This window comes from Dysidea avara, chromosome 2 (assembly GCF_963678975.1).
Source record: "Dysidea avara chromosome 2, odDysAvar1.4, whole genome shotgun sequence".
Lineage (NCBI taxonomy): Eukaryota > Metazoa > Porifera > Demospongiae > Dictyoceratida > Dysideidae > Dysidea > Dysidea avara.
Genome location: NC_089273.1, coordinates 21630771 through 21658262, shown reverse-complemented (window position 1 = coordinate 21658262; position 27492 = coordinate 21630771). Strand labels below are relative to the sequence as shown.

Genomic DNA, 27492 nt, shown 5'->3' with positions numbered 1-27492 from the left:
CTCTAGTGGTACAATAATATATATAGACTTCTGTAATATGAGCACTTTATTATGGTCCTAGGAATGGAGGGGTTTTACCTGTATACATGCATTACTTGCACCTCAATGTGTGAAATTAATTTCTAATATACTTTATGGTCATGACCACCTTGAAGATCAAGTCATAAATTCATGTACATACACACGCAGGAAGTAAACATGTTGACCACATTTTCATGTGTATTTAACATTTGCCTGTACTGATCTTCAAAGCATGAATGCAAAATACTTTGAAAAACCATTTAGTAATGACAGTACTATAAATCACACATTGAGGTGCTTCATAGTATAAAAACCTCTTGGTACAAGTAATGCATCTACGGTATACAGTGTATTCCTTGGACCATTGATAGTGTTTATTTTTTGAGAAACCAAAGATTTGTTTTGGGTCCAATTGTATGTAGAATTATAAAATGAGATAATAAATACATAAGGTGTCTGTGTATCCTTTTCAAAGAGGTCTGTTATACCTATGCACCCATGTACATAATTTGAATATTGTGGAGTGGGGCTAAGTATGTAAGTGCACTATGGCAGGATTTGACTTAATAAAGTATTTTCGAAGAACATTCACATGTTTATGGATGCATGGTGATCTCATTTAAAGTCCACCTGTCTAATAAGGACCCTTTGCTAGAAAGGGTAATGCTTTGGTGCTATACATTAATACAGGGGCGTAGCCAGACCTTTGGTGATGCCAGGGCCTAGCGGTAAAACCTACACACTGCTGTTTATGCAGCTTATAGAAACTATACACCTATTGTAGCTACTAACTTAATCTTCACTTCCAGACAGCCAACTTTAAATTTTCTAGCATACCGGCGGGAACCCTCCACACTCAAGTCACTTAGCTCATAGTTGGCAATACTTCCTTCCGGGTATACATTATTCTTGGTCGGTCCTCCTGTAGATGGTCAGTAACTAGACTTGGCTTGTACTGCAATGTATTCGAGACATCACGTGCCCGAAACATGTGACAAATAAACAAACCATTCGTTAGATTAATATACATCAACCATTCACAGTTTGTGCTCACCTGACACATGTATAAGACAACCACTCAGGTTCATCGCAGTTGCTGCCTTGTAATATGTCTACCGGTACCTCAACCAATCAACAGTCTTTCGCCATTTCCACCATGCATCATGTGCGTTACTGATCACGTGATGCAATAGATCTCGATGATTTGCAATAGTTCATCATTAATGCAATGCGACGTTCAAGTGTAGTACAGAGCTACACTGATTCTCTGAATACTGTGACTGCTATATTCAATCTGACTGCTCTATTAGAGTATCTCGAATTATTGATTCCCGGGCCTGGGACCGGGTGGCCCAGGTTCTGGCTACGCCCCTGCATTAATATCCAAAAAGAAGCATAAATTAGCTGCAGCACATAGATGGTCTTTCAATACAGGTGGTCACTAATACAGGTTACACTGTACCTAGGCACCTTCACTTTGTAAGACAAACTTGGAATAACCTTGTTGTGAGTGGTTATTGGAGGTGTACACTCCCATACAGCAATAATAAGGCATGTCCACACGACAAAAATAATGCGAATTGAATCCGCATTGATTCAAATTATTCGCGCCCACACGGAATGCGCATTAGGGTGATTCGAATTGAAAGTGGATTACACGAATCCACCTCCACAGGTGGTTTGAATATGAATTGGCTGCGAATCGGGATTTGCTACGTCATAATAATGCAGCACGTGAGGGCTTGACACGTTTGCGCGTGACCTTTGTAAACAACACAGGATAGAAATACAGAAGCGTTCGGTGTGATAAAAGCACAGGGACGTATGGAAGCAGTGTTTCATCATCGTAACTATCTAGCCCTTAGAGTTTGAAAGAACAACGGTCCCATACCCATCACGCACCATCAGCAGTTTTTCGTATTCTATTCGTAGAAATCCTTCCGGTACGTTATAAACAAAAGTATAAGCGTTACTACGAGTTATTCCTTTCAGTCTATCGTTAAACTCACTGTTCTCTTGGTTGGCACAAATGAGTGTTTTCTCAACCGTTTAATTATCCATTTACAACAATGTAACAACAATGCATACAACAATGTAATTCATTATTATCTCTTGAGCCCATTGTGGTCCCACCACAAAAATTTCATCAAACATATACCATGACCCACTCATTTTCACAAAACAATTTGAAGAATTTCAAGCAGCATTTTTTGAGATATAAAGGATTAAAGTTTTCACTAAAGTACTTTCACACCATAATTAAGTAGATATCCCATAATTTAGGTATCACTGGAAAGGTCAATCAACAGTCTTCCATCAGTGAAAATTGTGTTATTTACACAGTGCGAAGTTACGATCGATTTTGTATCTACAGATGGACCAATTCTTCATGAAATATTCAAAATATTTGCGGTTGTAAATCAGAAACTATGTGGTGTATGGAGCTAAAAATTTGTGTGAGTGATAAGCGCCACAGGTACTACAAACACACCAAGTTTCGTCAAAATCTGAGAGGTGACCCTAAATTCCTGGTTGATTTGACATGGAATGACCCCTACTCAAGAGGAATTAGAAAATCTTTGCTTCGTTGCAGTAACCCCAAGGATACGTAAGTAATGAGCGTTTTTGTTTACGTCATGTCAAAACGATCATACACGATCGATTTTTCTATTTTGCCTTTGTATGCAGTGAAGAAGGGCGAGTAAAGGAAAAACTTACCCTGTAATTGATTCTCCTGTTCATGGCGAACACGATGAAGAAAATTTTAGCTCTGTACCTCAATCCGTTGGCAAGTAACAACCGTTTTTTGTAAGCGCCTGCTATACTTGCTGTACATATCGATTTTTCTGTTGTTGCTACTTTATAGGGCTGTAACTCCCAAAGTTATTGGCATATGAATTGGGTACACTTGGCTAAGTAAATTATAAATATTTAATAACCAGGAATTCGAAAAATATACATTTATGTCCTGTTTTCGCAGATCCGGTCACATATGTGAGACATGCACAGCCACAATACAATCAAATCAGGAACTATCAATGTGATATCATCCACCTTAGAAAACAATATTCAATTACATTCCAGTAAGGAACAGTGCAAGCAAGTAACAGGCACACCACCTCAATATGTCGGTGTAATATTCTATGACCTTTTCGCTTTTTGTTTTCAACTCAGTGAAAAGCTCGCAGGACCAGCCACGCCCATTCTTTGTTCTGTTAACGCTTACCAGAAAGGCAGAAATTATAGATAACCTTGCTAAAACATCGTCACAAATATATTGTATCAGCTCCGTCGCCACATCATGTGATGAAATCAGTTCATTAATCCTTGTCAACACGCCGTGCATCAGAGCAGAAACTTTGTGACTAATATTGTACCGAAGCCAATTGCAAGCACATTTTTATGATACAATAAGGCGACATTAACTACATGTACCTTATTCAGTCATAGTGATCAAGTCTGTAAGTGTTCTACTTCTGAGTCAAACTTGCTTTGTTTTGTCTTCTTCCCGCCCTTCACTCTCTGGCTGGGGTGTACTCGCACGAAATTCACGATCACGCACACGCCTTAATTAAAGTACGTCATGATATGATTACTATATATGGTGACCTGACACACGAGATATGATTGGCTAGTTCAAACTTGTAGCTACCTATGCGCTAGGTGCTTATAATTATGCGCTATACGCGCTCTTTGGATATAATTATTTTCTAGGCGCTGAGAGAAGAACTATCATTATTGATTGTTCTTCAAATGAATTGCTTTAAACCACTCATGCATGTCCAATTATGCAATGTGTTGAAGTGATTGTATCAGCCACATGTTTTACCAATAATTGATTATGTGACATGGTGTGGGTGCCTACCAGCGGCGGAGGAAGTAGTTGATATGAGGGGGGGCTGGGCTGACCCAGACTTATTTCTATAGTTTGGTAAGGTGAGACCAAAAAAAAAAAAAAAAAAAGGTCGCAACCAACTGACAAGAGCTTTCCACCTCACCAGCTACCATTTCTAGCTGATAAACTACATAAAAATCCTTTCATAGCTCGCTACACACTGACTACTTTATTAGAGTGACTGCTCTATTAGAGTATCTCGATCTTTATCACGGTTTTCAGCCCCACTCCAAGAAAGATAATTTCGGTGTGATATCATTGCTTTAGCCCCCTAGCCCCCCCCTTTCCGCCGCCTATGGTGCCTACTATCTATGCTACTAATAATGGTCACTTTAAAAGACCAGAGAGGCTTCATTCACACTTTTCATCAATTGACTGACTACTGGCTCCTCTATGTTTAACCTCACTTTGGCTAGATCTCATACTGCCATACAGATATATAAGATTTTAGCAAAGGTTTCACCCTCCTACCTGCATATCACATTCAAATCTGCAATGTCTGTCACAAGCTGTACAGGGTGCAGTTCACATCGTTTGTATGTACCTGCCATGCACTTAAAGTATGGAAAGTGAAGCCTCTATTATCATGACATGACCATCTGGAACAGCCTATACCCATCACATTAACTGAAGTGAAATCATTAAAATAATAGCTTCAAACTACAGTAGCTTATTTAAGCTACATTTAATATTGTTATTGTTGTAATTGTATATGCATGTACTGATGCATTATTAATGTATGGTTGTCCAGGGCATAGCTGAAAAAGCAGGTTTAGCTGAAGCAGTCTCCTTGTTAAAATAACAAGCAAACCTAAGCTATTTATCTCCTAAATATCACATACAACAGAGAGGAATGTGTAGTATGTACACAAAGTGTACTATAAGTGATTTATTTGTTTTAACCAACCACTGGTGTTAACTCATGATCAACCTGTACTGGGATTACAAAGTACATGATACCGTTTATTTTTGTGCAAAAATTTTTCAGGTAAAATTATTTTCGTATGATTTACGTGAATGACTGCTCTATTAGAGTAGTTCAATCTTGTATAAAAATTTTCGTACAAATTTTGCATACGAAAATTATTTTACAACGAAAAAAAAGAGCAAATTACGGTATGTGTACAAGAGCTATCATGTTACTGTGTTGTACAAGCTAGGCAATAACATTGTCAGCTCTTTCCCTGATGTAAATACAAAAACATTTAGGACTCTCAACTTACAATCTGGGCCAGCCACATATACCCACCTTGGTTTATTTCTGGCTCAGTACCTACTTGAAACTATCTAAAATAGCAGAAAAGCAGTTGTCAGCTACTTTATTTGTACAGTGGATGCTCTGAAAACTAGGGAATTATGTAAATTTGGTACAAATAGCTTCAATCATTGGCGAGTTACAACACACTAAGTACTTAAAACTGGCATTTCTCAAATAGGCAATAAGACTGGTTTTCCTCAACTACATGTAGGTCACATACCAGAATACAGTAGCAATTTGTAAAGATGACTCCTATCTAGTCAAGAGGCCAATTTTGACAACACGTCGAGTTATCATACAGTACGGTAGTACTGCATATTAGGTGGTTTAGGATGTCTTGCTCAACAATATCAGCCTCACTTTTCCTTTGTGACAATTTGGCAGTATTGATTAGGTATAGACTAGCCCATAAATGTCTTCAGAGTGACCCTAAGTGCTACCCCACCAAATACAGCTCCTATAATAATAGACACATTTCTATGATTTTTAAAAAAAATATTTAACAGAATAGGAAGCTTGATATGTGACAGAAAACAATGTTTCACAATATAATTATGAAACTTCAAGGGGGAAAGATTTAGGGCATCATCAAAATATATAGACGTCCATATTTTACAATTTTGACCATTTGTGATTTTTAATACTCAACCTATACTATATAAAAATCAATACACACATAATAAGTTTTAGAGCCAGCTTACTATGGTTGAAGCTAATTGTGCTGAAGAGCCAATTTAAGAATTAGAGATGAAATTGTCATATAATTCAAATACCATGAATGAGCAAATGAGCTGTATTTGCATCAATAATATGAATTATAAACATTTTTGTAATTTTTCATGTTTTTGAAAATTAAGTAGCTACAGTGGATTACTGTACGACTGGAAATTTTGTTGAAAGGAAAAATTGACAAATCCACACTTCATCAGTATTGACAAATTAAATATTAATGAAAAATCAATAAATCATACAGTAGATCTAAAAATGTACTTTTAGAAGTGTTTATAGATGCTTATGGATGTTTGATGAATTAATTTAACTGATTTCTCAACTTTTTTCTTCTATAAAATTCCAGTCATATAGTAGTGACTATTTTTTGCAATAGTATTATCTTTAAAAGTGTGGAAACAGAATTTTTAGATATGACTACTATGGCTTCAAAAGAGGAGATCACTATTTTTCATAGAAACTTTAGAGAGTTCAATAGCTCATTTGATCAAGTACTTTTAAACGTTTTTTTGTTACAAACATACTTAGGTAACAGATGACAAAGTTTAAGCGCAGAACCGAAACTGTGAGACTAGATCCAAAATTTGTAGAATTCTCACTCTTTAGGTCTAAAATACTAAACTGAGTCTTAAAGTCAGTATTTTGAACTGGAGATGGTGATTTTTAATTACCACAAACACATCTGATATAAAAAGGAATGGAAAGCAAGCACAGATCAATGAAAACAAAGATTTTGCATGTGAAGCCATATAAAATTAGCACGTGCCCCTTAAGCCTGATAACAATGTTGACCCACATTATAGCAGCAAACAGGTCTCCTCTGATACAGCTCAGGAGTACGGTATCACAGAGGTGATGAACAAGTTATCAAGTATGTGTGGCATCCAAGGAAGTGATCAGCTTTTGGCCTGTACATAAAGCCAATTAACCAATTAACCCCCAGCACTCAAAAGTCATGTGTTCCATTAGTCAGTCATGTAACACACAACAAGTCATCATGTTGTACATAAACCTAAACTAAAAGTGTTTTCAGAAACTACAATAATTGCAATATCCTAAATGTACACTACACATAATAACTTATACAAGTTATGGTGATATCATATTTTTTGACATTATAGAGGTTATCCATTTACGTCATTTTAAGTTAGTAACGGTTACTAGACACCATGTTTTTGAGGCAAAAATTAATGGGACCCATATGAGAAAATGAAACTCTTTGTGATTTTGCACAATTGAAGAAAGACTTGGGGGGAATCACTACACTGAGTGAGTTACTTATAGTAATAGCCAATTGAAGAGTGGGAACAAGGAGGAGTGGGTTAACTTAGTGGTACAAGCCAGTGTGGCCCTGCTTCTTCCAGCTGAGAAGCGATATTACTAAGCAACAAATAACATAACAAATGCACCACAGCTTTCTTGTTTTCACTACCATTCTTCAGATTGTAACTCACTCTTGCTTCGCACATTCACGAAGATAACTTGTAATTATGTGGAAAATATTTAGTGTGACGTCAAACAGATAACCTCTATTAACTGCACTGTTATGGCCATTAGCTTGCAGGGCATCAATGAGCTTACAACAAGCTGTACTATCAGTATATAAACACTGTGTGCAAACACTTCAAAACATCAGTCTTCAATGTTTGTATGGTTGGCTTAAATGATTCAGACCACTTTGTAATCAATCAGACACATCCTTCCTATATCTCTCCACAAACAAGCCAACTGTGTTGTAAGTTGTGATAGTATCCGAGGAGATGATGGGTTACCTGCAATATATCATATTGTATGAAACTGTATGATATACTTTACAAACTGTATGAAAATAATATCATACAGCAGGTTGCTTTTTTAGAAAAATTGTCTAGTATTCAAATCTTTTACTAAGAGCGAATACTATTATAGGATCAGCTGTGTATTGGTTTCACCAATTCTCATGAAAATAACATCACGTAATTAATAAATAGTGATAATAAACTAACTCAGTTTCACTATTTTGGAAAACATGTACACTGGTCACCATTCCATGAAGTACACATGTTGTATGATCAGTGGGAGCAAATAATGTGATCACATGATATCAAAAGTTCATTATTTTATACTATCACTAAAACATAACTAGATGTAGCCTTACCATGGTTGATTGATAGTAGTAGCAGTACCAGATTACAACATTTGGAGATAATGGAATATCTGTCAAATAAACTTGCAGTAACAATGAATATTTTACTCAGGCCACTAGTGGCTTATCTATCATACAGTATGGTACTGTAGGAATCTGTATTGCAAAACTGGTCAACCCCCAAAATTCATTCCCACAGACCACTTAAGATCATCTTGGTTCCAACAGTACCACAACTGGTCCCCTTAGACTATTACAGCAACTTGGTTAGTTCTTATGAGGACATCATTGTCCAATATTATGGCAGAGTTTAAACCAGGTGTTTAATGATAATTTGCAAAGTCAAGGACGTAGGCAGAGAGGGGTTCGGATGGTTCAGACTGGGAGCTCATAAGTGCCACAAGGCGCAAAGGAATGTAACACTCAGGATATAGGTGTGTTCTATCTTTTGTTAATGAAACATGTCCTTATAAAGAGAGCAGTAATTTTCCTGGGCTGTGGTTGGATATGTTAACAGAAGCTAGCAGTTAATATGCAGCCATAGAGTGTCAGTAATGCTGGTAGGGTAATTAAAAGAATGATTTCAACATAGCTCTGTTTCTGGTCCTCTACAGCACAGAGAGCTTACAAAATATATGGTTACTTAGTTCACTGCTTTGAGTTATTCAGGGTCTACAAATAGTACACAAGTACTTAGACTCATCATGAACAAGTTGAAGGTGATGATGCAATAAACCACTGAGTAGTAGTGAATATAGGATGAATGCTCTATGAGGTTTAAGTAATTAGTCAAATGTTGGAACCACTAGTATCACGCTCCTTATAAGCTCCAGTTCAGACAAACCTCCACTTCAGAGGCAGATTTTTTTTTTTTTAATAAAATCACACCAAATTTTATAGCCCTGGAGCTCTCCAGTAGCTACTTGCCCACTGGAGCTCCTCTGTACTACTCTTGAGGGTCACATCACATTAATACTGAACCATTGCATATTGCATCACATGATCAATTGAGCACATGATGAATGGTTGAAATGGTGAAGGACTGTTCAATGGTTGGTTGAGACATATTACAAGACAACAGCTGCTAAACTTGAGTGGTCGTGTCAGGTTAGCACAAACTGTGAATTGTTGATGATGAATGGTTTGTTATTTGTTACAGGTTGTGGACACGTGATGTCTCAAACATATTGGAGTACAAGCCAAGTCTGAAGTTATTGACCATCAACAGGAGACAATTTGACAGGAGGACTGGCCGAGAATAATGTGTAGCTGGAAAGAAGTATTGGGACTTGAGTGTGGAGGGCTTCCGTGTGCTAGGAAATTGAATTTGGCTGTCAGTATGTCGTCTGGAAGTGAAGATTAGTTAGTTTTACAATAGGTTTATAGTTTCTATAAGCTGCATAAACAGCAGTATGCAGGTTTTAGCTAGTTAGATGCACAAACAGCACCTTTTACTGTTACTGCCTAAAGGCACATTTTGTGTATGCATCATTTTTGTTCAAACATGGTCTAGGGGAAGCACCCAGGCCTTCCCCTTAAAACATTCCACTTTAAATCAAACCCCCTTCAAAAAAATCCTGGCTACGCCCAATACAGTATCATTGGAGGACATTTTAGATTCCACATCAACTACAATAACAACACAATGAGAAAAAAGCATTAAACATCAGCCCTAAATCTATGTCATGTCCGTGGTGATGGTGCACATGACCACAACACATGTTACTGTCAGACCTTCAGTGCTGGTCACTGTAAAGTGTTAATAATAATAATAATAATCCTACAAGTATAGTGAAATAATGTAAACATACAGAGTTAACTAACTGCATGTAAATTAAAGGACAGTGGATCCTCAGTTATCTGAACAGCTTTGTTCTTAGTTAGCCAAAATGTGTTCAGATAAGTGAAATTGTTCGGATAACTGAAGCTCATTGATTTATATACAGAACTTTGTTCAACTACTCTAATAGAACAGTCATTTACTCTAATAGAATGCACACTGATAACAAAATAGTCTAATAGAACAGTCACATTTGGCATTTGGATAATCAATGTGTTCGGATAACTGAGAATCGGATAAGTGAGTATCTACTGTAATTAACAAAACAGTTACAAACTAGTTTGTGCTATAGTAGTAGTACCTGTCCTACCATACAGGTACAGTAAATGCATGGCTTCAGTTTCTGATAGCAAAAAAAAATTATTAAGGGGTGTGTATTAAATGGTACGGTAGTACCGTTTAAGTTGAAATCATCCCAAAAATTTCCCGCGCCACCCAAAATTCTGCTTCTGAAAATCATCCTAGAGACAACTTACAAAATCACCCTTACAGAATAGTACTATTCCATACAATATATAATAACAAAAAAAAAAAACTTACAAGTGGCCAGATATAGAATTTTTTAAATCGCCAAAACTTGATTTTAGTCTCACTGACCACAGTCACAAGGTTAGAGGCCAAATAAAGCAGTGCACAGTCACCATTTTACACCTTGCTATACTATATAGCTACTGTACCTTAGTAAGAAACAAAGACTACATTGTAGGGCTGAGCGATACTGCCATTTTAGTATCTCGATACTTACTACATTGTACATGTAATAACAGTACAGCAGGAAAATACATTGTCAAGAGGTCTACGTCATGCTACATTAAGTGTTTGTTCTATTAGAGTAGTTCAACAGGGCTGTGGTCCCATTGTACTAATCAAGTATACGAGAACATCTCAACACGTACACACACACACACACTTACGTACATCAGGAATTTTAATATCACAGAGGGTCTGAGTTGCTTCAAAGAGCTTTTTAGCTTCCAACATAATCTATAAAAAAAGAGACATGTACACATAAAACAGTAGTCTCACATAGCCTGACCATTTTATTCTTTTGTTTGTGGGTGATACAAGGACAAAAGAAGGAAAGTGTCTAGCTTAGTTAGCCTAAGAATACAGTGTAGGTACTTGTATTAAAGACATTCAGAGAGATGTTTTACTGAAAAAAGGGGGTTACCCAATGAAATACGCAGGGAGCCTTCCTGATCTCTAATGTTACTGAACTTAACAATACAATACTATTGATTTTAATGATGCAAGTTTGGTCACTATTTTAAGTGGGACTCCCCCCTGAGTGATCCCTACACCACTTACAATTGATGTACACACAATAGAGTTACAATGTGCTCACCTTATAGCAATATTTTTTTGTATAGTTTCTTCTGATCTTTAAACCACTGTAACATATTCTTCATAAATCCTGCACTGATATCATCATCCAACTTGGGACCACTGTAGCTATCCTCAACATCTGAGTGTGTAAAGATAACAAATAATGTAAGAACAGTACAGTACAGTACAGCACAGCACAGTACAGTACAGTACAGCACAGCACAGCACAGTACAGTACAGTACAGTACAGCACAGTACAGTACAGTACAATACAGTACGGTACAGTACAGTACAGTACAGTACAGTACAGTATTAAAATAGTAAAAGCAAATGTACAGATTCGTCCATAGCATACAAGGATAAGGTTCCCATTAGGAAAATTAGCAAGCTGCTCAAAGAATATTAGTGAACATAACAGTTTTGTTGTAGCAAAAAGGATTCACATGTGTAGGACAATGCAATGTACCACACAGAATCAAATGCACACACACACACACACACACACACACACACACACACACACACACACACACACACACACACACACACACACACACACACACACACACACACACACACACACACACACACACACGCACAAAGTAAGCCTCCAGCAGCCATACACAGCTATTACTGCCCAGCAAACCACCCATTACTGTTACAGCTGAGTGGGCGGCTTCCCCAGTTGATACCAGGCCACCAGGTGCCCATTATACAGCTGGGTAAAGTTTCTTACTCAAGTATACAACAACAACAACTTGGAATAATCAGGCATCAACCCTGGAACCTTTCAATTAACAGGCCAATGCTCTAGCAACTCGGCTAAGCTCCCGCACTACACACACACACACACACACACACATACACGCTACACACAAACACGCACATACTTACCAATGGTATCAAGGTTAATACTGTCAGCAACAGATGTGTAGGTAGTATCCACTACTATGGCCTTTTGGAAGGCCATCCACTTAACAATCTTGTTACACTCTTCCTACTTTTGAATGGCATCTTTGTCTTTAGGACGAACCTTCTTAACCTGAATACAAAAGCAGCATATGTAATGATCTGAAAACATTACGGAATACAGGATTTTAATTTACAGTACAGTATAGTACACTAGCACTAGTACCTACCCTACAGGTACGAGCAGGACTTTATTGTCCTGAATATTTCTGTATACTTACACATATACTTAGTGGCTAAGGATTGTAGGATCTAATATTTACTCGTGCATTCCGAAGCAATGTCTGTTACAGGTTATATAGACACAGTGTAATATCCCACGCAAACACTACATCTTATCAAAGTTGCACAATTCACTGTAAGCACACCTACTGCACACTACACTCTGTACCCAGAAGCAACTGTTTATTCTAGGATTTTATTGCACCATAGTTAGTAAGTGACAATGTAAGGATCTAATAATCATTCAAAATGTATAATATAAGGTTGGGATGAAGCTTCAAATGTTTCGTGGGTTCGAAGGTTAGTGAACTTCAAATAATAAAAGTATCCTCAAAGTTTCATAATGCACTCATAGCCTATGAAAGAATTACAAATAAACGTTGTTATCTTTATTGCAGCTGCTTATTCATCTTGCATGATTGATGTTCGTCTCTTTGCGATCAACCTTTGTGTGCCACACCCACTTTTAAACCTTGCAGTTTAGCTTGCTACCATAATTGTAGCCTTAAAATGTGATCAATAATACATGGAAATGTCCTTTTAGCATTAGTTGGTGTTTACCTATGCAAGATTGTAGTATAGCAGACAAGCCATTTTGCAATCAATTGATCGTGTCATTCAGTACTACTGCTATGCACTTTCCAAATTTATTACATAGGATTAGAACGATAAAACTTAATAAGGATATGCTTAAATACAAGAAAACCTGTAACTTGAAAGCTAACACTGAAGCTTTGAATGTTCACACATTTTATTAGCAAATGTTCGAAGGTAAATTTCAATATTCATCCCAGCCCTAGTATAATATTGAAAGGCTATATAGTCTCGTGTTTTTCACCTATATCTCACCAAAATTATTCTTACAATGGAACCTGTCTATAAGCAGGCCAAACTTTCTTGACTGATAATAACCACTTTTTACAGGTGGAGTAGTGTATAGAGGTCTCGATTACAGAATTTATAGTTGGCTTTTATAGAAAGGTGGTCTGTCTATACAGGTGGCCACCAAGACAAGTTCAACTGTAAAAACACCAATTATGAATTGATGTCAAACTATTATGTATGTGAGTGAGAATGACAAGGTAAACATTACAGAAAAAAGGCTGTGCCAAAAAGAATAAATAACAACAGAAAAAAGGTTCAGACTTTCCCCAGTAAAATAAAGTAGAGCAGTAACACTATCAATTTACTACCAACATCAGTCGTTTAATTAACTCCCTTTACCACATCAAAAAAATTTTGAGCATACTAAAATGGTTGCCTGAGCAAAAAAAATGTGCAGTTACCAACTGGATTTGAACTCTGAACTGATGAGCATGTGCCCTGACCACTAAGCTAAACTTCTCACATCAGCTCCAGCCCAGTCTTAATGAATAAATGCATGCATACAGTGTAAGTTAGCTAACATAGGCATTTACTTGCAGTTCGCATTCACTTTACAGAAAGAATTCAGGGCTTTTAATTCTTGCATTATAAACAACAAAACAATGGCAGTTAAAAGCTTCATAAAATGCTAGTTCATTGTTGGATGATGAGTGTTTTGTTGGCACAAAAATCACTTCAATACGTAAGTGCAGCTGCTGGTGAGAAGAATGCGCAGACTTAAATGGAAAGCAGACAGACGGACAGCATTTATATGCACAAGTAGAAAGAAATATTTGGAATTTTAAGTACGAATTGGGATTATATAGCCATGAGCTGTAGCAAGTAATTTGTTGGAAGCATTTTTGACCACACCTTTGAGCTTGATTCTACCTAACCAATATGCTTCATGTCATGTTTCATTGTTGCAAGTGGAGATTCCAAACTGTAAGTCACTTAGGTACACTCAACACCATTTTATCCACAATCACTCTTCACCTCGTGTAAACTCCTGGGACTGATTAGATACCAGACTCATTTAAATGCTGGGTCCTAAATCACTTTTATAAATGCCTGGTCTTATAAAAACAGCACTGTATGTTAATTAAACTATAGGTATGCACTTGATTTTCTCACTATTCAACATTGGCAGAAATGTGCCTTTTCACCAAATGCAGCAACCACAATGCACACATCATGGACTAGATTTTAGTGCGTCAGCATTTAATAAATGGACCCAAGCACATGTATTCTATAGTTTGGTATGATGTACCACTCATTGCACCATGCATGCATGGATCTTGCCAGTTAAATTTTGTTACTAGCAGCACACTCACTCACACACACACACACACACACACACACACAGTGACACATACACACACATGACACACACACACATACACAATGACACACACACAGAGTGACACACACACACAGAGTGACACACACACACACAGAGTGACACACACACACACACATAGTGACACACACACACACACAGTGACACACACACACAGTGACACACACACACACACACACACACAGTGACACACACACACACAGTGACACACACACACACACACAGTGACACACACACACACAGTGACACCCACACACACACACAGTGACACACACACACACAGTGACACACACACACAGTGACACACACACACACACACACACACAGTGACACACACACACACACACACACAGTGACACACACACACACACACAGTGACACACACACACACACACACAGTGACACACACACACACACACACACAGTGACACACACACACACAGTGACACACACACACAGTGACACACACACACACACACAGTGACACACACACACACACACAGTGACACACACACACACAGTGACACACACACACAGTGACACACACACACACACAGTGACACACACACACACACAGTGACATACACACACACACACAGTGACACACACACACACACAGTGACACACACACACACACAGTGACACACACACACACAGTGACACACACACACACACAGTGACACACACACACACACAGTGACACACACACACACAGTGACACACACACACAGTGACACACACACACACAGTGACACACACACACACACACAGTGACACACACACACACACACAGTGACACACACACACACACACTAAGATGTACTGTACTCATATATATAGCGTACAAAATATACTAACCAACACACACACACACACACACACACACACACACACACACACACACACACACACACACACACACACACACACACACACACACACACACACACACACAAAGATGTACTGTACTCATATATATAGCGTACAAAATATACTAACCAATTCAGAATCTTTTAAGGCTAACTTGAACTTTCCCATAGCCATGTAGGCACTAGCCCTCCTGTAGTAACCCTAATAGAAAAAAGATACATTACATGTAGACACACGCACAAATGTGTGCATAGGGAACACCAATAGATGGATGGATAAGGCACAGATCCAATGGATAAAAATGTCTTAGCAGGACTGTTGTATGAAAACCAAAACTGTGACTGGATTTAGCAAAGTCAACCATAATGGACAGAGAGTCAAAACTGAGATAACACCAGCACAAAGTTGGGCTAACAATTTCCACAGGTAAAAGACATATCTGAAACTCTACAATTTTGGTCACCAGATACTCTTAAAGGTCATGAATTGCTCCATCGTTTTTGGTGAGAAGCCTATATCATGTAGTTACCAGTAGGGTTCCACCGATACAGAAAAATAACTACCGATCCGATACCGATACCTAGAAGCAAATTTTCACCGATACAGATACCGATACCGATAATTGCTATACAATTTACAATCATCTCAAGCTGGCTATGTGTGACTGTCCTAGTAGAATATATTATTGTGCAGTGACTGTTCTATTAGAATATTTCGATCTTTTTCATGCAAACATAGTAAGTAGCAGTTGCTTGATGTTTAGCAAAGCAATTCCTGCACCTTTTATGCTAGAATAATACTCAACACTATTTCCAACTTGTTATACCTCACGTTTTGCTAGCATAGGATTTATGATGATAGTTATGGTTATGATGATTGGCGCGAGTGGCTATTAATCGGTATCGGAATACCTGAATAACCGATACCGATCGATACGAAAAGCCCAATATCGGCTCCGATACGATACCGATCCGATTATCGGTGGAACACTAGTTACCAGAGCTGGTGAGTTACAATATTAAAATATATTCTCTGTGAATCAATAATGCACCCATACAGGTGATTTCCAATATTCAGTTACAAAATGTATTCTTATAAGCTGTTATTACTCATTTGAAGTACACAGGAACATGTTTAAGCAGGCCATTTCCAAGTCACAATCATTGGTTTTAATAAGCAGTTAGATGAATAAATCTTTCAATTGAGGACTTAATAGTTGGTCACTAAGAGTACTATCATATACAGTGGAACCTCTCTATTTGGGACCCAGAATTTTGGCCAGATGTTTTCCTCTTATAGAGGTAAAAAAAGTATTAACCAGATCTGTTGGGACCAAAATTTTTTGTCCTTATTATGGAGGTTTTTTCTATCGTGTCCTTAATTCAGGGAGTTTGTTAAGAGAGGTTCCACTGTACATGTGTTATATATAATGAATGCTCCAAACACAAAACGAAGGTGTTAATGGTCTACTCACTTTAATATAATTCTTATCAAGTTCCAGAGCTTTACTAGCATCTTGTAGAGCATAACCAAATGCTTCTGTACGCAAGTGAGCAATGCTCCAGTTACCATAGTAACTAGCCACACTGGGGTTGACATCTATGGCCTTTGTATAGAACTCAATTGCCTCAACATATTTCTTGTCTACAGGGAAATAATAACATCACTGAAGAACTACCAACATACATGTACACATATGTGCAGTATGTCATGATGAATGCTATGTAATACTGTCATACCATATTAGCAGAAACTTTGGCGAGCAGAATATTTAGCATTTGCTTAATAATTTGTATTTGGCAAGAGTTAATAAAGTGGAGTTCCACATGATAGCAAATTGTGTAAGTAGTAGCTATATGGCTTCTATTTCACAAAGATGTATAGACACTTACCATGTTGACTCACATACTGGATAGACTCTTTCATGTGAAACAGAGGGCAGAGATTCATAGGCAGTGCAGTAGGGGTGGACAATATACCAATGTTTAGTTATTGTGCAATATATATTTTTTAATAATACTGTACTTGCATTACCAAGAATACCAGAAATTATTAGTTTACAAACAGTATTATGGCAGAATTCATTAGCAAGGGACTACTAGAAAGGTGCTAATGGGACACCAGCGAAATATGGGAGTGCTCCGTCAAAAAAAGTTTATTGGTTAACACTTCCAATTTGTTTTCCCACTTAAAGAGTAAGCACTGCATAGTCTACAATGTGGGTATTGATGAAATGGAAGCTTATACATATTTAGGGGGTATTTACTGTAGTAACACCGAAATATTTATGACTAAAATATGATATTGATCAATACTGCCCAACCCTACAGTGCAGTAAAAGGAAACAAAAGGATTAGGAACAATCTCTGTGTAAGTATGATCTTGCATCTTAGCCCTGCAAAGAGTAGAAACTTAACCTGCAGTATTACAGACAATCATAGAATTGTTTGATTGACACAGGCTGAGGTTTAGTACATCTAGATACAGTACCTTGCTTCTTGCTTGATCTCATACCTGTTCAACCAGTTTAAATATTATGAAACACTACTAATAATATAAATATGGCAAGATTTTAATTTGGCAATTTTGTAAGCATCTGCAAAATCGCCAATTTTAATTCCACGCCAAAATTTCTCCTCATACAGTATTTTACTACATATAATTGCACACATTTACAGACAGTTTCAATACAACTTTTAATGCTATTACTACTACTGTATAAAAACATCCATGAATCTTTGCCAGCCACCATTAAATCAAAACAGCCCACTTAATATTAGGGAAACCAAAATCTACACATGTAGCTCTTCACTGAAATCATTGATACTTTATAGGCCGTTATACTATAGGTACACTAAACGTTACACAGCATACAATTGGTATGGTTGTGTACAGTATCCTTGTTTGTTCAGAATGTACAGGAGTATATTAAAATCCTATCCTGGGCCAACTTCAGGTTTTTTGGCAAGTACTTATACTCTGAGCCACACCAGCCCAACTCAAACATCTAACTGCTCCACCGGCAGTAATCCACTAGGACAATCACTTGAGTGTGTGGCAGAGGAGGTTGGACACGACATAAGTGCTACTAAAAACTATTAGCGTTAACTGCATATTTCCAATACCAAGACGAAGAGTTAGTGATAAAGAAGGTATTAACAACAGACACACCTGGTTTTGTGTGATTTACAACAGATTCTTATTGAACACTAGTGCTCAGGTTTCCCATTCTCTAATCAATTCTTCGTGAGGCCAGGCTGGCAGCGTCCGCTTCTTTTTTTTTTCAGTTCACTTGGAGGCAATTTCAGCATCCATATTACTTTCCTCAATGTTTATTCGGCTAAACTACAAGCACGCAAAGTGTCCTTATAGTTCTACCCATTGATTTATCCGCATATGACTGACAAAACTTGCAACACATGTGATCCCTTAAGATTTCAACAGCAATTTACGGGCTTGGAGTAGTGGGGTTGGATGGGACAGATTGCCCTAAAACACTAAAGTTGAGGTGCACTTTTGAATGGTGCTTGTTAACACTTTGCTGAAGGCTTAGTTATACTTTCAATACAAATATATGCGCTCACATGTGCCGTGTCCAGCCTCCTCTGAGTGTGTGGACATCACACTGGACCAAAGGAACACCATATTGTCTTATCAAATACCCTGGCCAACCTTATCATCTTGTTGCCAAACAAAGCTCGATCAATAGACAATATATAACTGTGAATTTTCTAATAAACACTTGATTCTTTAACATGTCACAACGGTGACTGAATGTACTGTGGTCTATGGGGAAAAGTGCAAATCACTTCATTACATCTACAGTAGACCAGCTACGGACAATTCTTTGACAACAGATTCCTTTAACTTAAAAGTAAAGTGTTGAGATTGAGAAGTCACACCCGTAGCTCTAGTGGTGAGTTATTTTCTGAGCTACATTTGCTGCCCATACTTTTGTATGGGATTCGTGAGGTTCAGCCACACAAACCTAATTTATCATTTTTCTTTCAAATAATTCAGCACACTGCAATTATTTCCTGTACAGGTTATAGGGGGAGTTAGTAAAACACGGAATACGGAATAACGGAATTGCGGAATAACAGAATAAGCAAAACGTATCTTTTGCAGATTGTACAACTAGTTATATACTCTGTAGTAACTGTACTTTATTCACCTTGTAACAGCTCTGTATGGCATGCCACGGCGATGGATAAACAGCAGCTGGTCGTGCATTAAATAGGACGATCACACAACTAATTATCCTAGAACAATCTACCTTCGCTAAACATACATATACATACTGTTGATTCAAACCTGAAGAGTTTTGAAATCCATTTAAAAGCAACACACAACCACTGCACTCCACTAACTCGATAGTCTGACTCCAATAAATTTGGTCGGATGCATGAGTGAAGGCCAGCTAAGAATAGAACTAGGTTCTAGTGCTTTGTAGCAATAATCAATTAAGAAGGATATATAATAAATTTAGCAAATGTAGATCATTCTAGGATGATTGATTGTGTGATCGTCCTATTTAATGCATGCTCAGCTGCTGTTTATCCATTGCCGTGGCGTGCCATGCAGAGCTATTACAAGGTAAATAAGGTACAATTACTATAGAGTATATAACTAGTTGTAGAACAGATGTCCAGCATTTAATCAAATTAGGGTGGTGGTAGAACAAGATTACTCCATAGAAAACAGTGATAAAGTGTACTGACTATATAAACAAGGCTTAAATGATTGGAAAATGGTTGTATCATACATATCTGCATGCACTCGAGATTTGTCCAGACTACTCATGTGATTACTCGTAGTACCATCATCCCTCAGAAGGCTCTAAATTCAAGCAGTAGCAATGGAAACAATTAAAGCCATCAACAGTAGACTCAGTAATAGCCCAGGCCTATATTTGAGACCCGGCACTTATTTTCCAGAGGCACTAGAAACCCCCAGCTTATAATCGAGACAGGAGTTTTAATTGAATGCACCTTTTATGTGAGGAAACATGGTATGTATGTGTGCTTCTCTGGCAGGGAAGAACAGATTTGTTAGACTGTTTAGATGTAATAAACAATCAATCATCAAATCAAAATCATCTATGAAGGAGCCTTAACAGATGGGATTAGGAATCTTTTTGCATTTAACCTGCAACATGACTTCTTGTCAACAATGGGTTTTATCTGTATTCCACATGACCCACTAGTTACCTGTGAGAAGGCGGCTAAACCTGTTAAACAGAATATGTGCAGTCCAATCACTTCAGCCACCAGGATGTAAATCTCAAAATGTGAGCACAACTAAAACTGGACTTGTGCTTGCTAACGCTCCTGTTTTGACTTCAAGAAGACACGAAAGAAACGGACGACTTCCCATTCGCTACCAACATGTTTGACTCATTAACTCATCACGGTAAAATAACATGGTCCATACCTTTAAAATACTCGTTTGCCTTGTTTTTGTGTTCTTCTGCCTTCGCTACATCCTCTGGCGCTGCACTGGGTCCTGATGAATCCGCCATGCTTTCTATTTTAAAATAACGCGCATTCTATCACGTGATCCTTTGACTATGGTCTGGCGCCGCTGACCCTACTTATAAGCGCCTAGCTAACACCCTTTGACTGGCCCCTAAATGACAGTCACTCCTTATGACTGCATCAAAGTGATAGTCAACTTATGAATGGGGTTCCAAGTGCCATGAAGTTTATGATTATGATTAGCTACTGGGCCAAGCATAGGGCTATAGCTACTGTACATAAAATTGCTAAACATTTGATGACAACTGGTGGTTGATGAGAATCCCTCTTCTAGTAGGGTCTGTTATGACAAAATTTTGCCAAAATTGGGACACAACGGATTAAAGCACAAAATTTGCTACAGTGATTCTTTAGGGTGTATAAAATGATTTCAGGTGCCACCATGAACTCACCCTGCACTCCTTTGTACGGACAGTTAATTTTGACAGTCCGCGAAATTAAAATTCATTACATTTATTGTTTTGAATAATTTGTTTTTCTAACCACATTCCCAAAGGTTAATAGTTTCTGTTTGTGAATGAGTAGTCCATGACATCCCATAATAGTTTTATTAAAATATTGTGTGAAAGATACGTGTCCTAAACAAAACTACTGGTTTAGCGAAATTTAAAATTGCTAAAATTTAAACATGGCTATTCGTGAAGGTTTTTCACAATAATAGCTAGTTACTTATTTTCTGTTTCTGTCGAAGCAACGCCTATGTTTCCACTACACCGGCTAAGTACTGTACACAGAACACCAGTTTCCTGGACACTTGGCCCCTCTGAGGTTGTAAACAGGTTCAACCTTTCACATACATAGTAACTACAGCCAGAATTTGCTATAGCTAGTTATACATTTGCACAGTTCCGTTTGCTAATGAACTGTGCATACATTGCTGTTCTGAAATTCTAACATAATCTAACTGATTTTGTCATATCTTTGAAGAATTTCAATAACAGAGCAGCAATGCATGCACATTTCATTAGCAAATAGAACTGTGCAAATGTATAGCTTAGCTATAGCAAATTCTGGCTGTAGTTAGCTATGTGTGCCGCAAAAGGTTGAACCTATTTACAACCTCATGAGGTCAAGTATCCAGGAAACTGATGTTCTGTGTACAGTACTCAGCTGGTGTAGTGGAAACATAGACGTTGTTTTTGACAGAAGATAAGTAACTAGCTATTATGATGAAAAACCTTCATGTTCAAATTTTAGCGATTTTAAATTTCGCTGAACCAATAGCTTTGTGTAGGCTATGTATCTTTCACACAAAGACATAATATTTAATAAAACTATTATGGACTACTCATTCACAAACAGGAACCATTAACTTTTGGGAATGTGATTAGGAAAACAAATTATTCAAAACAGCAAATGTAATGAGTTTTAATTTCACAAACTGTCAAAATTAGTTGTCCATACGAAGGGGTACAGGGTGAGTTCATGGTGGCATCCCTTCTGAAATCATTTAATACATCCTAAGGAATCACTGTACCAAATTTGGTGCTTTAATCTGCCGTATGATGATTAAATCCATAAGGAACCAGACTATTCAACAATATTGTCAGGTAGTTAAGCTGTTCCATCAAGACACACGGTAGTGTGTCGTGTGGCCCAAGAAGCCGGCGCGCAACCCCGTGAGTATATTGACAGGAAGAAACAAAACGCAATTTTCGCACCTCCGTAGCTCTGTGCTGCCTTGATGAAACAAGACAAATTGTGCTGTGTACATTCCCTCCACCTTCAGCACTCCACATTCCAAATTTGAGCGAAATCGCTTCAGGCATTCCTGAGATATGCGACTTCAAAAATTGGCTTAGTTTCTTCGTTTTTTTTTTTTCTTCTTCTTCTTCTTATTTTTCTTCCTCTTTTCGCACACTTACAAAAACTGCTATAAAACGCGAACGCGTTATCCGATTTCCTTGAAATTTGGCACACAGAAGGGGGGTATAAAGGCGCATCTCGGTACCAACTTTGGCTAGAATACCATAAACAGACAGAGTTATGAGCGATTATGCACGAAAAATAACACCAATATGTTGTCACGCCTACAGGGTAAACCGCGTATGGGAAGAAGCTGAAAATCGGTGGGTGAATAGGTTAACTATTGAACCTCAAACCTTTTGTGGTTTGAAAGAAATCGAGCTAAAAACCAGGAAGATACAGCGAAAAAATCAACAGTGTGTAACAATTACGCAATCGAGATTATAGCTAATTTTTTATTTTATTATTATTATTATTATTATGCTTGCCACGCCTACCAGATAAACCACTCGGGGTAATGCTTTGAAAATCGCTGTACAGATGGAGTTATCATCTTAGAAAGGCTCTTCAATGGTGTAGAAGAATCAGACTTAAAGCCACGGAGTTATAACACGAAATCCAACTTGGTGTAGCAAGTGCGAGATCGAGATACTCTAATAGAGCAGTCATCCTAATAGAGCAGTCACCCTGAACAGAATTCAAGAAATCAGTTAGAAATAAGTAACCTGTATAGAGATCAGCTACAAACAAATCACCCTGTAGAGAGTTCAGCTACAAACAATTCACCCTGTTCAGACATCAGTTAGAAGAAGTTTTCTTGTAGAGAGTTCAGTTACAAACAAATCACCCTGTTGAAAGATCAGCTAGAAGATGTCACATTGTAGATAGTTCAGTTACAAAGAAACCACCATGTAGAGAATTCAGCTACAAACTAGTGACCCTGTAGATACATCAGCTAGAAGAAGTTACCTTGTAGAGAGTTCAGCTACAAAGAAACCATTCTGTAAAGAGCTCAGCTGCAAACAAATCACCTATACAGAATTCAGCTACAAACAAATCATCCTGTAGAGAGATCAGCTAGAAGAAGTTACCTTGTAGATAGTTCAGCTACAAACAATTCACCCTGTACAGAGCTCAGTTAAAAGAGGTTTCCTTGTAGAAAGTTCAGCTACAAACAAATCACCCTGTAGAGAGATAAGTAAGAAGAAGTTACCTTGTAGATCGTTCAGCTACAAACAATTCACCCTGTAAAGAGATCAGCTAGAAGAAGTTACCTTGTAGAGAGTTCAGCTACAAAGAAACCATCATGTAGAGAATTCAGCTGCAAACAAATCATGTATAGAGAGTTCAGCTACAAACAAATCTCCCTGTAGAGAGATCAGCTAGAAGAAGTTTCCTTGTAGAGAGTTCTGCTACAAACAAATCACCCTGTAGAAAGATCAGCTAGAAGAAATCACCTTGTAGAGAGTTCAGCTTCAAAGAAACAATCATGTGAGAGTTCAGGTACAAACAAATTGTCCTGTAGAGAGATCAGCTAGAAGAAGTTACCTTGTAGAGAGTTCAGCTACAAAGAAACCATCATGTAGATAGTTCAGGTACAAACAAATCACCCTGTAGAAAGATCAGCTATAGAAGAAATCACCTTGTAGAGAGTTCAGCTACAAAGAATCTATCATGTAGAGAGTTCAACTACAACCAAATCACCCTGTAGAAAGATCAGCTATAGAAGAAATCACCTTGTAGAGAGTTCAGCTACAAAGAAACCATCATGTAGAGAGTTCAGCTACAAACAAATTGGCCTGTAGAGAGATCAGCTAGAAGAAATTACCTTGTAGAGAGTTCAGCTACAAAGAAACCATCATGTAGAGAGTTCAGCTGCAAACAAATCACCTGTAGAGAGTTAAGCTACAAACAAATCTCCCTGTAGAGAGATCAGCTAGAAGAAGTCACCTTGCAGGGAGTTCAGTTACAAAGAATTAAACCATGTAGAGAGTTCAGCTGCAAACAAATCACCTGTAGAGAGATCAGCTAGAAACAAGTCACCTTGTAGAGAGTTCAGCTAGAAGAAGTCACATTGTAGAGCTACAAAGAAACTACCATGTAGAGTTCAGCTGCAAACAAATCACCCTGTAGAGAACTCAGCTACAAACAAATCGCCCTGTAGAAAGATTAGCTAGAAGAAGTTACCTTATAGGGAGTTCAGCTATGAACAGATCACCCTGTAGAGAGTTCAGCTACAAACAAATCACCCTGTAGAGAGTTAAGTTACAAAGAAACCACCATGTAGAGAGTTCAGCTGCAAAAAAATCAATCACTCTGTAGAGAGTTCAGCTAGAAGAAGTCACCTTGTAGAGAGTTAAGCTGCAAATAAATCACCCTGTACAGAATTCAGCTACAAACAAATCACCCTGTAGAAAGATCAGCTAGAAGAAGTTACCTTGTAGAGAGTTCAGCTACAAAGAAACCACCATGTAGAGAGTTCAGCTGAAAACAAATCACCTGTAGAGAGTTCAGCTAGAAACAAGTCACCCTGTAGAGAGATCAGCTAAAAACAAGTCACCCTGTAGAGAGTTCAGCTAGAAGAAGTCACATTGTAGAGAGTTCAGCTACAAAGAAACTACCACGTAGAGAGTTCAGCTGCAAACAAATCATCCTGTAGAGAGTTCAGCTAGAAGAAGTCACCTTTTAGAGAGTTCAGCTACAAAGCAACCACCATGTAAAGAGTTCAGCTGCAAAAAACTCAATCACCTTGTAGAAAGATCGGCTAGAAGAAGTTACCTTGTAGAGAGTTCAGCTACAAAGAAACCACCATGTAGAGAGTTCAGCTGCAAACAAATCACCTGTAGAGAGTTCAGCTAGAAACAAGTCACCCTGTAGAGAGTTCAGCTAGAAGAAGTCACATTGTAGAGAGTTCAGCTACAATGAAACTCCCATGTAGAGAGTTCAGCTGCAAACAATTCACCCTGTAGAGAACTCAGCTACAAACAAATATGCAGTGTAAAAAGATCAGCTAGAAGAAGTTACCTTGTAGAGAGTTCAGCTACAACGAAACCACCATGTAGAGAGTTCAGCTACAAACAAATCACCTGTAGAGAGTTCAGCTAGAAACAAGTCACCCTGTAGAGAGATCAGCTAGAAACAAGTCACCTTGTAGAGAGTTCAGCTAGAAGAAGTCACATTGTAGAGATTTCAGCTACAAAGAAACCACCATTTAGAGAGTTCAGCTGCAAACAAATCACCCAGTAGAAAGTTCAGCTATGAACAGATCACCCTGTTGAGAGTTCAGTTAGAAACAAGGAATCCTGTAGAGAGATCACCTAGAAGTATCGCCTTGTAGAGAGTTTAGCTACAAACAAATCACCTGTAGAGAGTTCAGCTACAAACAAATCACCCTGTAGAGAGATCAGCTAGAAGAAGTTACCTTGTAGGGATTTCAGCTACAAACAAATCACCCTGTAGAGAGTTCAGCTACAAAGAAACCATTCTGTAAAGAGCTCAGCTGCAAACAAATCACTTGTACAGAATTCAGCTACAAACAAATCACCCTGTAGAGAGATCAGCAAGAAGAAATTACCTTGTAGATAGTTCAGTTACAAACAAATCACCCTGTAGAAAGATCAGTTAGAAGAAGTTACCTTGGAGAAAGTTCAGCTACAAAGAAACCATTTTGTAAAGAGCTCAGCTGCAAACAAATCACCTGTACAGAATTCAACTACGAACAAATCTCCCTGCAGAGAGATCAGCTAGAAGAAATTACCTTGTAGAGAGTTCAGCTACAAAGAAACCACCACGTAGAGAGTTCAGCTGCAAAGAAATCACCCTGTAGAAAATTCTGCCAGAAACAAATTGCCCTGTAGAAAGATCAGTTAGAAGAAGTTACCTTTTAGAGAGTTCAGCTACAAAGAAACCATTCTGTAAAGAGCTCAGCTGCAAACAAATCACCTGCACAGAATTCAGCTACAAACACATCACCCTGTAGAGAGATCAGCTAGAAGAAGTTACCTTGTAGATCGTTCAGCTACAAACAATTCACCCTGTAGAAAGAGCAATTAGAAGAAGTCACCATGTAGAGTGTTCAGTTACAAAGAAACCACCATGGAGATTTCTGTAATCAATATATGTGACCGGATTTGCGAAAAGGGGTCTTCCACACACATCCAATTCCGTAAACGTTGGAGATCATAACTCAGTGTTCAAGTAACATATTACCCTGAAAATTTCACCATGTATTCAGCTATAGTGGTGCTCACCACTGCCCAAATATCAAGGCAATAGCTCTTTCCAATCTGAAGTTATCAATTGTCAAAGTTGGCAAATCGGATGTGTGTGGAAGACCCCTTTTGGCAAATGCGGTCAAATATGTATTAGTACTAGTAATAGCATGGGTAGCAGTGAAATTTGGGATAAATATCACGAGTGTTGTATTGGAAATGGGGATAAATTTCACGAGGCGAAGCCGAGTGAAATTTACCATTTCCAATACAACAAGAGTGGTATTTATCCCAAATTTCACTGCTACCCATGCTATTCCCAGTTAATACCATACTCGCTGCATATACGCATGCTGTGCATTAGCGTTGCCATGTACGCAATTTGTCACTATGTACTAAACACGTGTCAACACTAATTGTTAACATAAATTCTAGCCAATGAAATTGCAATTACAACTTTTTCACTGCTACCAGTGAAATACGGGATAAATTTCACTGCTACTATTGAGACTTTTGTAT

General features: G+C 38.0%; 1 protein-coding gene across 2 annotated transcripts; it reads right to left on the bottom strand.

Moving 5' to 3' along the window:
- Positions 1-7447: 7447 nt before the first annotated feature.
- Positions 7448-21334, bottom strand: LOC136246838 (serine/threonine-protein phosphatase 5-like). 2 transcript variants are annotated; one of them, XM_066038423.1, is made up of 8 exons: positions 20913-21334; positions 16954-17123; positions 15609-15680; positions 12089-12236; positions 11214-11333; positions 10783-10852; positions 8041-8099; positions 7448-7675 (listed from the first exon to the last, which is right to left on the bottom strand). In XM_066038423.1, the coding sequence occupies exons 1-4, from the start codon at positions 20998-21000 to the stop codon at positions 12192-12194; spliced, it is 375 nt and encodes a 124-aa protein (XP_065894495.1). In that variant the 5' UTR covers positions 21001-21334; the 3' UTR covers positions 7448-7675; positions 8041-8099; positions 10783-10852; positions 11214-11333; positions 12089-12191. The 2 variants fall into 2 exon arrangements, with proteins under 2 accessions (XP_065894495.1, XP_065894494.1); XM_066038422.1 differs by having other exon boundaries at positions 10787-10852.
- Positions 21335-27492: the final 6158 nt, after the last annotated feature.